This window comes from Thamnophis sirtalis, unplaced genomic scaffold, assembly GCF_051295495.1.
Source record: "Thamnophis sirtalis isolate CommonGarterSnake01/CBP01778 unplaced genomic scaffold, rThaSir2_p1.2 scaffold_1, whole genome shotgun sequence".
Lineage (NCBI taxonomy): Eukaryota > Metazoa > Chordata > Lepidosauria > Squamata > Natricidae > Thamnophis > Thamnophis sirtalis.
In genome coordinates, this window is record NW_028261381.1 from 39,434,205 (window position 1) to 39,447,486 (window position 13,282).

Below are 13,282 nucleotides of genomic sequence, written 5' to 3' on the forward strand. Positions count from 1 at the left end.
GTAGTACAATCTAGTTCTGCAATGGAAGTTCTTCAGAAAAAAGAAAAGAAACTTTCAATTTAAGGGAAACAAACTGTATGGTTACAGTATGAAGATGGGACAGAGAGAGAGAGAGAACTCTCTATTTCAGCCAAGATGCCAGCTGCAATGAATGTTTAGGCCATCTTACTAAGACTATGTAAGTAAACATACAGTTTTCATTAACTATGCCTTTCCCATAATTGGTACATAAGTATTTCCCATGACTCTGTAGTTGAATAACTTGGCTGGAGGCATATCTGGCCATTAGGAGGAGGGCTTTAAATCTGTTGAGTCCCAGCCATGCTGGGAGACTTGGCACCTCCACATATGGCTTCCTAATACCAACCCCTGTCTAAAATGTCATCAGAAGCTTTCATAAATATTGGATTTAGCTTCACATAAATTACTGCTGTCCTGCAATAGTTTGTGCCAGAATTTAGTGAAAACAACACACTGAGTAAACAGAAGTTAAAGGCACAGGAATTATAATCCTAGTCCAGGAAAAGAAAAAAAATTGTATACCAAGGACGAAATCGTAAATAATGATAAAATGCAAATTCTATCACATGCCACTGAGATTAGTTATTATTTATATCTCTACTTAGCTAATGCCATATGCTAGCTTTAAGTTATAGCAAGTGAAGGGAAGGAAGCATACAAATCAAAGCAAAATCATGCAGTACAGTACTTATAAAAACTATTCTAAAGAATTGAAATTATTCTGCACTTCTTCTCATAGATTACAGACATGTAATATGCTTCCTTGCAAATGTATGTATGTATGTATTGAATGTATATATGTAAATATGTATTTTTCAAGGAAGTGTATTAGATGTATTAGTATATTAGTCTGTTGGAAGGTATACAAAGTAATTTGGGGGCACTCGATAATGTTTATTTGCAATATCTATGAATAACAAAGATACAGGTATTTCTCTAAAAGTGACAACATTTTGGTAAGTTATGGGTAAACCTCACCCTTAAATGGCTGCTAACAGTTATTCTTGTTAGGGAATAGTTTTCTGTGGTGCATTTTATTGATTATGCTTTTATTGGTCAATGACCAAAACAAATTTTCTGTCTATAGATATCAGCAAAAAAACCAACAATGTTAAAACTGCACTATAATTCTTATCGCCTGAAAAGTTTCAAAACAGCAGAGTTGGTTAATATTTTAAAATTAAAGTTTCCGAAAGTATTGCAAAGGCCAGATGAATCTTTCCAGGAATACAAAAAAAAAATCCTTTCCTGGTATTTGCAATGTCTAGGTTAAAAAACATATTGTAATATTAATAGTATTCTTTTGCCTGTATTTTTAGCACTGGCTTTGCTAAAGGTGAGAAATATCTTAAATTAACAGGGGGAAAAATGGGGGGGGGAAGCCTCATCTATAAGTTTATAGAACTGTGCAACATGGGTTAGTTTTCTTCTTGGGCAGAAGGCATATTGCAAGGAGGAGGACAGTCTTTCTTTTAATACCTTTATTACCTTAAAATAGCTCTTTACTCTCTTTAACATCTCTATTCTCTTTAATACATATTTTAATATTTCAAATCTCATTTTACTTGTAAGCCACTCAGAATCACTTATTATGCAGTAAGATGATCAGTGTAGAAATCCAATCAGCCAATCAATAGACTAAATAAGAACATTGTATTAGCAAAGGCATTTACTATTGAACATTTTTCAAACAGGATTGCATTTTTCAATGAATTAATCTGATCCACAAACCAGTTATTTTGTAGTACTTGGGATTTGAGTTGTTTAATGCCACCTTATGGGAGGTATCTAGGACTAAGGAACTATTCCAGCAGCCAATGAGTACTTTTATGGATATAAGCAGTGCATCACTGTATTCTTTCATTAAAGCTTGTTTACTTCTCTTCCAATGAACAAGAAGAAACCAGGGGAAACTTAACATCACAATGGTAAAAGTTCCAAATTCAGCAGGAGTGACTTCTTAAAAATTGTACAACTCATGCTATCAAACATGTATTGCCTTTTAATCCAGAATATTCATCTACATTTAAGATCATTTGTATTTTCTTTCATCTTACAGGCTTGGTTGATCGACTAACCCCAAAACTGTAAAAATGAAAAGTCTTGTTATTTTTCCAAGGGATTGACCTGTAGAATCAGTAGGTGAAGCTGCTAATGAAATGTAGCTAAATGTTATCCCTAATTGGTGTAGATCAAAAAGCTTATAAAGAGACAGCTGCAGTGGCCAGTTCAAAAGATAGCAATCCTAAAAGAGACTCCCACATTCCAAAATCTCCGCTACATACTTCTGGCTCTAATATTTCTGTATTTCATAGCTACTTGATATCCTGGGAATATAATTTTCCTAATTCATTTATATGAGTAAAATGGAATTTCCAGGAATTATACACCATTAACCCTACATACATATAATATTACACGAGCATATTTCAATGAATGCTGTAGGTTTTCCCCTTATCCTCTGTCCTCTCATGCTAGCACTTCCCTTAACTCCCCTTTGCTGCTTTGAAGGATTTACGATCCCTCCAGAATAGATTACAAAGAGGTATTGGAGGTTTAGAAGGAAGGGTGTTGATGGATACTTTTTTGGCACAATGCAATACAATACAACTGCCGTGTAAAAGTAGATTTCCTTTATCATGCACTTCATGAAAGTTGGTTGTGTGCATTAGAAATACTTTTTACTTGATTGCTAACTTCATTTTAGTTGAAAATTACTGGAAAGCAGAAAATGGAATGTAAACATTACAAGGAGATATCTTTAGAGCAGGTAAACATTATAGTTTTAAACAGTGATAGTAATCAAGTACAAAATTGTAATAAATAATTGTAAGGGCAAGAGACCCACTGCTGCTATTTATTTTGAATAATATCAGTAACTCTCCAGAAGAAAAAAAGGAAGGGATGGCACATATTTAGTTGAAAGAATATTAGGAAGTTCAAGAAAAGTAGGAAGGGGGGATTCCATTGTAGTTTTAACACCCAGCTGTCCATCAGTAAGGAAATGAAAGACATCATTTAAAATATCACTTATAAACATACTAGCCACACTTAAGAATGTATGTAGATCACAAAATACACACCTCGTTCCTCAACCGCTTTTATGCACATTTTAACGAAGCGAGGGACAGTAGAGCCATCATGTTCACACACATTGTGTAGGTAAGCACCAAAAATCTGATCTAGAAAACACAAAACAAGAGAGTGGTTGATTAGACGAAACCACACTTTAAATAAGCCCCCTGAAATGTGATACAAAGCGAATAGGAAATTGTAAAGGTTTTGTCATCCACTTACCTAGTTTTGTAAGCAAAGTTCACTTGTCAAATATAATATCAAAGAAACTCAGAGGATTCCATTCCAAGTTTTGCCTTACATTTATTAATATTGTATGTATTTAGTTTTTACTAGATATACGGCATACATAACAATGATTCTTACACAAATTGTGTGACTATATCCCTGAAAAACAGTGAGATAAATTTGATGTATGACCAATTTGCAAATCATTTCTTTCCTTGGGACTGAGGCCATGAGCTATGACTTCTGATTTATTTTATTTGGCACACTGAGTTAAGGATATCAACAGCTAGTTCTGAGTGGTGCGGATATCAGGAGCTGTACTATAGAACAAATAAGCAGAGATACTCTTTTCTGTGCAAGCCCCAACTATAATCATCTGCATGTCAGGTTGTTATGTAAGGTGAAAATGTTACTTCCTCCACTCTCATTCAACATGTGGGAGTAAAATATACTCTGTAGTTCAATGTTATTCCTATAGAAAATCAATAGGAAAGGCTTAGCCCAGATCTGTCTCCCCCCAAAATGTTTTAAGAATAGCTGAGGGTCACAGCTGCATATCCTGAGATGATTACTTGCTGCCTAAAGTTGCTGTTTTCTTGTGATCTTAAAGGGCCAATGGTTTGTTCAGAAAAGATGGCCTAGAAGGTTGCATTGACATAGAAATAAATAAATGTATAGAGCATTGCAATACAATCCAGAGAATATCATCCTTGTGTGAAAAAGCCTGTTGGATGGGGAATCTGAGTTTAGAAAATGTTAACTGTCCCATAAGTGAAAGACCCTATTTGGTTGTATCATCAGTCTAGAAGACTGTTTAGACTTGACATTTGCAGCTGTATTTCAAATTCAAAATTCAATTTGTGTTTTTTAAGTGCTTGAAAACTAAGTTTTGAAGGACAGTACATATATTTTAAAATTAAAACCAACTGGCCCATGTACACTTCAAATGTTTAATAGGACAGGGTTTGGACTTCAAACAAGAATAAACTTGAAGAATAAGCACAAATAGCTTCATATATTCATTACAGCAACCTGTCTTTTTCAGACTTTAACACAAGGCTGATAACAAGATGTGACTGTTTCAAAAGTCTCAATAATTTGACTGCTTAAAAGAATAACATCCTTTTTCCCGAGCTTGTTCAGAAGCCTGAAAACTAACAGGCTTGTTTAATTAAGAACAGAGAAGTTTGCTGGAGGTCTGAAGCTTTTCTTCCGAATAGTTTTCACAAAGTGCTTAGTGACATTAAACAATATAATCTACAGTATGAAGGTAGGGGGTGGAAGATATCTCAATATCCTCTCTTCAGATAGGACAAGCCAGTTTAGCCTAGCAGCTTAGGCACCAGGTTAGAAACCAGGAGATGGTGAGTTCTAGTCTCACCTAAGGCATGAAAACCAAGTGGGCTAGTCACTCTCTCCCAGCTCACAGAATAGTTGTTGTGTGGAAAATAGGAAGTCTAATAGGTCTGCTCACCTCAAGTTATTTATAACAATAATACAAGTGAGATATACATAAATAAAATGACCCATTGTTTAAAAAATAACACTTTGTCTTGTATTTATATTTCATATCGAAACATATTGTGTATATATATATTGTATACAGCAGCAGTAGATGACTGGATGGACTATAAGCCATGAATAGAAAGAAAAGATCCAGAGAGGTCCAAGACATAAAGTAGCATTGTTATCATACAGTAATTGTTAATGGTACTAAAGTCTGTTCAGGTAAATAATTTAATAACAGTATTATGTTATGCCTCTCTATTACATCATCATTACAGTACCCATACAGTACAGTACCATCATCCAATAGTAAAAAAAAAAAAGTTGTTATTGCATTAACTCCAACCTTTTGTACAAAGTTGACATTTTTCCCTTGGCATACGTTTAATTATTATTTTTAGGAGATTCATTATTTTGCTAAGAATAAGTCACCCTGACCCTTGACAATGCTTGTAAATTGTACAGTTTACAAAATGATTTTTATTATTATTATTATTGTGCTTCATAACTTTAAAACCTCTGGCTGGCTGAGAGTGTACATCACGAAGTATGTCAGGATAACTAGATTAGTGCTCTGAGATTACAAATTAGCTTCATCTTCCTTCATCTCTGCTACATATTTTTGACAAATTATGAAGAGAGTGCTCCTTAATGGGAACTTTGTCAGCAGAATCAAAATGAATCAAACCTGTGAGAGAAACCATTCAATAGAAGCGGTTAAAAATGTTTAAACAATGTGGCTATAAAATCATCATTTAAGCCCAGAGATAGTCTCTGCATACCTTTCCAGCAGAGCATGACACTTAGAAAATTAGTGTAGAGGCCTTTGACAGCACTCTATAATCAATGTTTCTTAGCAAAGCCTAAAATAATCCTAGGAGAGCATGCATAACTAATAGTAACCTGCACAATATTAAACACTATGATATCCTTAGATTTCTGCCTCTTCTAGGGTGTTCAAGTAAAAAAAAACCAAAAAAAAACCCCACCTCTCTCTTTTTGTTTCAAAGACCTCACATTTCATTGCATATTTTGTGCAATTTTCTTTGCAAAGAAATTGTATGAATTAGTTCAAAGAGCAATCATTTTAAAACTTCTATTGAGATCAATTATCTTTACAGCCCGTAAACATAAACTTTCCTGGATAAACAAACATATTTTCTTAATTTACCATGACAATATGAAGAGGATAGCCTAGTGCAGGCATTTAGCTGTACACACATAGACATTCATTGTTTAAGTACCTGGTTGCTGGGAAAAAGCTATTTAAAAGTTTTCAACAAAGAATTGAAAAAAATGATCTCAAAATTTATTAGCTCTTCCAACTGTGGATAAAGTTGAAAAATTTGTCTGAAGATTCCACCAGAAATTTCTACTAAAAAAGCTTTCTGTGAGAAAGCTTTTTTTCCAGGTCCCATGTGCTCAAAATTCACTGGAAGTAGAACAATGGTTTGCCCAAGTTTTTCATCATGCACACTTGCAATCAAATACTTGATACCATCCTCAATGAAGCTAACATTTTGGTGAAAATTTTCCATTCTGTGGATCAGATTCTCAGAAAATGTAATTCATTATTGAACTGGAGTGGAAATGCCCACCATACATTTGTTGGGCCAGCCTTAAAAGCGGAACCATTTTGAGAGACATTGCATTGTTACTAGTTTTCATTGAGTGTGCAAAGATTGATTTACAAAATGGAAGCTGCAGAAATTCATGTTTTCTTTTTTTCAGTATTTTTCCCCCTTCAAATGTTTCCGATAGCAAAGAAATTTCCCTGACTAGTTTAATGGTAATGAGTTTTCACTTGGCTTCTCCCTTCCATAAAAGAAAGGACTGATAATTCAGTCCAAAACGAATTCCAATATCTAACACAGAATTATAATTTCCTTAGACTTGGAATTATGCATATTTTACTCTCAGTCTGTGCCCATGGATTGAATCCTTTATAGTTATGATGTCATTGTTTAGTAGCAATCCAAGTGTGTGTGTTTATTGGCCCCTCTGTTGCAGCTTTGAGGAATACAAAAATACAATTTTGGTTTAGGTAAAGGTAAAGGTTCCCCTCGCACATATGTGCTAGTCATTCCCAACTCTAGGGGGCGGTGCTCATCTTTGTTTCAAAGCCGAAGAGCCAACGCTGTACCAAAGACATTCTGTGTGGTCATGTGGCCTGCATGACTAAACGCTGAAGGTGCACAGAACACTATTACCTTCCCACCAAAGTGGTCCCTATTTTTCTACTTGCATTTTTATGTGTTCTCGAACTGCTAGGTTGGCAGAAGTTGGGACAAGTAACAGGAGCTCACTCCATTACACGGTGCTAGGGATTCAAACTACTGAACTGCTTACCCTCTGATCAACAAGATTAGATTTAGATTTAGATTTATTTTATTTGTATGCCGCCCTTTTCCGGGAGGGACTCAGGGCGGCGAACAACTCAAGTGGGGAAAGGGAACATAGAACACAATACAAGTGATTAAAATAACCAAGAATCACACAGCCACACAGGTTGAAAGGGGAGGCGAACTCATCAACCCCAGGCCTGCCGGCACAGCCAGGTTTTGATGGCTTTCCGGAAGGCCTGGAGAGAGGTGAGGGTCCGAATCTCTGCGGGGAGTTCATTCCAAAGGGCCAGAGCTGCCACAGAGAAGGCCCTCCCCCGGGTGGTAGCCAGATGGCATTGGCTGGTGGATGGAACCCAGAGGAGGCCGACCCTGTGTGATCTAATGGGTCTTTGGGAGGTAATTGGCAGCAGGCGGTCTCTCAAGTACCCAGGTCCAATACCATGAAGGGCTTTATAAGTTATGACTAGCACTTTGAAGCGTATCCGGAGACCGATCGGTAACCAGTGCAGCTCGCGGAGGATAGGTGTAACATGGGTGTACCGAGGTGCACCCACAATCGCTCGCGCGGCTGCATTCTGGACGAGTTGAAGTCTCTGAATATTCTTCAAGGGCTGCCCCATGTAGAGCACATTGCAGTAGTCCAGTCTTGAGGTCACGAGGGCATGAGTGACTGTTGCGAGTGCCTCCCGGTTCAGGTAGGGACGCAACTGGTACACCAGGCGAACCTGGGCAAATGCCCCCCTGGTCACAGCCGACAAACAAGCTCAGAGTCTTAGCCACTGAGCCAAAATTGGGTTAGTTGAGTAATCTGTGCCACTTTTACCTTTGGGGGTTGGAGCCAGCTTCCAGAATCCAGCATATTAAAGACTCTTGAAATTTTGATTAAGAGAATGTATATCATCATGCCTGGATATGTGTATTGGAAATATCTATGTTGTTCTTTAAAAAAATCCTCTTTTGCCATATCTAAGTAGTTTAAGTCTTGCTGGGATAAAGAAACATACAGAATATCTTTCCCAGTATAACAATAACTGCTCTCAAGGGAATAAAGGAAGCAAAAAGGTCTTTGTGTGATTTGTTTCTGAAAATGTTCTTTAAAACTCATACTTTCTTCCTCCTCTCCCCAATTTTTTTAAATAATGGTGTAGGGAGTAGTGAAGATAAGCAAAGATGTACATAACACTCCTAATCTTCTGTTATGACAGTTTATGTCTCCCATCCAACTTATTTAGCTCCAATGTCTGGGAAATAGACACAATGTCCACCTTATGGAATGCTATTTAACTTAAAATGTTCCCTTTAGAATAGAAACTTCTTTTGTCCTCCCCTAGTTTTTTTCCCCCCAGGTTCTCAGGAATTGCTCCTTCTTCAGAAGAAATGACCTTATTCATCATTCGGAAATTTAAAGGAATGAAATACTTTTATTATTACCATCGGGAGGAAAATTCCCATAGAAAGACTTGTTTGCGAGAAGTTGTGAAAAGGGAGAAGGAAAAAACGGAGCAGCATTCTATGCCCTTATACAGCTTTAATCATTCCCTTTCAGCTGTTATCAATTTAAAACCAATGAAACTCCCACACTGAGTCCATTTGAGCAGTCAATTTTAATATCTTGAGGCATTTGTAGTTATTCTGAATTGGCTGCAAAAGCAGAACTAACAACTTAAGCTCTAACCATAAGTCTACATCAGCCTGGTAACCCATACATCAAACTCCGACAGTTAGTCAATACTGTAGGATGGGGGGAAAAAAACAACAACCACCTTTTTAAAGAAGAGCAGTCTATTCACAACATGTTCAGCAGCATGGTTCGCATTATGGGTTTCAGATATATGCACATAAAAACCATCCATTAGGAGCAGTAGTGGACATGACAGCTTTGAATAGGAATATAAAAAGAGACAAGAGGAAAGGATAGGAGAGTCATTCTGCAGTTTTGAGGCGTGAAATACGATGATTATATGATCTGACCAGTCTACTTTAAAAAAAAAAAGCCAGAGTTTGAAGATAAGACAGACCACTTATGACTGCAGGACTGTAACTTGTTCTTTGTATTCTTACGATTTATATTGATATTGATTGTTTCTTGATTGCTTATTTATACCCTATGAGTACCATTAAGTGTTTTACCTTATTATTCTTGACTAATGTATCTTGTCTTTTTATGTATACTGAGAACATATGCACCAAAGACAAATTCCTTGTGTGTCCAGTCCCGTGGTGGGATTCAAATAATTTAACAACGGTTCTCTGCCCTAATGACTATCTGGGTAGGTGGGGCTCAGTGGTCATATGACTGGGTGGACTTGGCCAACTCAAGGTCACTCAGGTCGATGGGCGCTTTGCCTTAGCTGTTACAATGTAATAAGGGTTAACCAGAGAGGCAGTTTTTTTAAGCAGGTCAATAAAGATTAGGCTACAAACAACACTAGAATGTTTCCTTCCTGCCTTCCTTACAGGATTAGCCCTGTGAAGTGGAAAAAAACCAAAATGAGATTTCTTCCAACAATTGGTTTTCTGAACTACTTAGAAAGTTACCAACCGGTTCTCCCGAATAGGTGCGAATTGCCTGAATCCCACCACTGGTCCAGTCACACTTGGCCAATAAATAATTCTATTATATTCTACCTATGAATTGTTCATTCCCTAAAAGCCAGGTAAATGACTTTCTGAGGGTGAAAAATTAAAAGCATCTATGGGTGCAAAGCCAGATCATGCACCAAAACGCTTTAAGGAAGAACAATTTGCTAGTGAAGAAGGACTGTCAGGCCCCAAATCAAGAACAACATGTAGTTATTCTTCTGAACTGAGTTCTTTCTTGTTTCACATCTACAGTCTAGACAAAATCCTGCTAGACTGTGGACTCTGCTTTCTGCATCTACAATATATTCTGTAGACTATTCGGGAGCAACTGTCTTCATCCTCTTCTCCCACACATAATATCTGAGTTGAATTTCCTCTTACTTCTCTCGAATGCATCCCCTCCCTCCAAGACATATACCCAGTGGTGGGATTCAAATAATTTAACCACTGGTTCTCTGTCATAATGACTGGTTGGGTGGTCATGTGACTGTGTGGGCATGGCCAACTTGATTGGTTTTACCCTTAGGAAATTTCTCCTTAGTCCATTTCACAATAAAATAGCACAATAAAACAACAGTGTTCCAATATTTAGAATAGAACAGAACAGAACAGTGAAGCCTTATGAGAAATATATATACAATTTCTAGGATCCTAATCTTACAGAGACCTAGCACTTATGGCAAATTATGATAAGGCTATAGTGAAGACTGACTGACTGACAATATGTAAGATGTGTCTTACATTTTTGCTATGTTTTAGCTTCTATCTTAAATTACAATTAGTTTTAAATTTGCTTTGTTATAAAAAAAAATAATTACCTTCATTGTAATTATCTATACATTTAATCCAATTTGGAATATTTTTTTTGTAGACAAGCATCAACTGGATAAAGCCACAATTAGACTTAATTTTGTCTTGGAGATCTTTCTGCCACAAATAATAGGTATATAATTGTTCTTGAAAACTAGTTCTTGTAATAAAAAGGTACGAAAATCTCTGCCCAAACCATTTCTGCTGTTATTGATAAAGAGGCAGGGAGGGAGGAAGAACAGTAGAAATAAACAATTTCTCAATCCTCTTAATTCACCTATAAAAAAATTAAATCATTCTTTCAAGTATATGAAATTTGGCCAGCTGTTTTATTTTTAATCTGTGTTTCTACTTAACATGTTTTAATTCAAGCTTTAAAAATTAACATTTAAAAGTGTTTGCTGTCAGGGAAAGCATTGCAACTGCATTTTCATAACATTTGAACAGATTAAGGGATAAAGTGTACTGAAGACAATGAAAGCACCTTATAAAATGAGCATTTCACATAGACATATTGGAGATTGCAATTAAGCTCTGCTAACAAATCTTAATTCATTTGCATGGCTGCAACCTAATCCTCATGAAACTTTATGGTAGAAAAGTAGAATGCTTTTACTCTTGAAAAATATTTCCTTGCTAGAAAAGACTGGGCCTCTATGGCAAAGTCTGATACTTCATGGAAAAGCATGGGTCATACAAGCAAGGCATATTCCTGTTTAGATAAAAACCAGACTATATGCTGGTAAATAAACATTGTAAAGCAAGTCTGCTTGAAAATATTTGCATCTGCTTTTTCTTCAGAGACACATTACAGAATGGAATTGAGATATGCTAATGAAACTGCATTTGTTAGGAAGGATCACATCTGATCCCTAAGAAACACCAATGGAGATTCATCAGCTACAATTTATTAAACTGAAAAAAGTAAAGCAAAACCAAAATGTAAGTCAATAAATTAAACCCTCAACTAATTTCAAAGCCAACACATAAACCATCAGACTACACAACTTGAGACAAGTGTCAACAAATGCAACCCAATTTTCTAATATTTTGTATCTTGCTATTCTACCAAATGCTGGGATTTAGAGGCAACCAGTTATGGAGGACACCTTCTAAAAGTCCACCATGCATAGTTGGTGAGATTGTGCTTGATGGGTCACTAGTTTTCAGGGTGAATATAAAATATCTGACAAATAACTATGAACATTTGGATGCCACATATTTAGATTATTAGATAACTGGGCAACCAGTTATCTGAAGCAGAAAGCTGTTCAAGTGATTACATGGACTGAGCTTTGGCAAGAGAATAATGTGACTTCACATATTAATTTTATATTGATTAATAAGATCTAAATAAATAATTAAAATGGTTTACACTTCACTTCAATATACATTCTCCCATACTAAAGGGATTACCATAGTTACCAGTTTCAGAGGGGGGGTGTTGTTTGACATATAACAAGCTTATTAAGGAGGGTTTATTATGAGCAGTAATTTACAAGATTCCTTGCAGTTTTGTGGCTTTGACATAATATGGTAAAAGAATATTCCTTTTTTCTCTTTCAATCCTTGGGCATATTTCACTAGTGTAGCTAGCATTGATCTACTGGAAAACTCTCATGGACTTGAGGAAGGCTGCCCATTCCACCATGTTGTATTTCCTGACATGTTGTAGGAGAAGAGTAGGGAGAGATGGAAGATGGGGTTATCATCAGTGCACCATCAGTTTAGAGTTCTTGTGTTGGCCCTTATCTAGTGCCAATTTAGTGCTGACTATTAGTTGACTAAATTCTTGTGATTAGACTTGAATAAATCTGCCATGCAGCAACCTAAGAAATGGTCCTGATTCTTTGCACCTGATAAATTCAAGCAGAGGTCCCAACCATGTCTTTTTGAGTTCATCATCTTAAAATGACACATAAGACAATATATGTTTCCATCTTTAAAAAAAAGTTTCTTCCTTTAATTTGCATTATACCTAAAAACCTGTCCTATTGGAATTTAATTGATATCTAATTTAATCTACAATGGCAAAAAATGAGAAAAATCATTTTTTTTAACCCAATTTAAAAATTAGAGAGTGTTCCAAGGTCATACAAAGGAATGCATAAGAACTGAGTTGTCTGCAGTTTGGTGAATGTTTGTTTGTGTGTCTGTGTGCTTTCAAGTTAATGTTGACTCCTGCCAAATGCCTGGACAAGTTTGCAGTTTTCTTGGAAACAATTTTGGAAATGGCTTCCCATAGCCCAATCATTGGCCTGAATAGCAATAGTAGTTAGGTTTAAACTATTACTATTACTGGTTTACAGCACTCTCTGAGTGGTTTACAGAGTAAACCTATTGTCCCCAATAATTTGGGTCCTCATTTTACCTATCTAGGAAGGATGGAGGGTTGAGTCAATCTTGAGCCTTTCAGGATTAAACTCCAGGCTGTGGGCAGAGTTTGCCTGCATTACTGCATTTAACCACTTTGCCACCAGGGTGCTGAAGTCACCCATTTGGCTTCTAAATGAAATCAGAGTAGCCTGGTTTCTAGATCAGTGCCTTTCACCACTGATATTAAACTGACTCTCTCCAAGTTACCGAAAGATAGAATTTAGGCAATTTTTTGTGTAGCAGGATTTCTAATCGCAAGCCAAAAAGCCCTGTCACCTTTTCATTTTACAGGATTTTAACTGGTGGAATAAGGATACAAGAGCAATTTCCACAGTGGT

At 36.4% G+C, this 13,282-nt stretch overlaps 1 protein-coding gene across 1 annotated transcript in view; it reads right to left on the reverse strand.

Annotated features, from left to right (window-relative positions):
- ARHGAP15 (Rho GTPase activating protein 15) overlaps positions 1–13,282 on the reverse strand; it is a 464,603-nt gene that overhangs the window by 165,504 nt on the left and 285,817 nt on the right. The window contains exon 10 of the mRNA XM_087711786.1: positions 3,105–3,203. Coding sequence (XP_087567912.1) covers positions 3,105–3,203 — 99 coding nt within the window. The remainder of the gene's footprint in view (positions 1–3,104; positions 3,204–13,282) is intronic.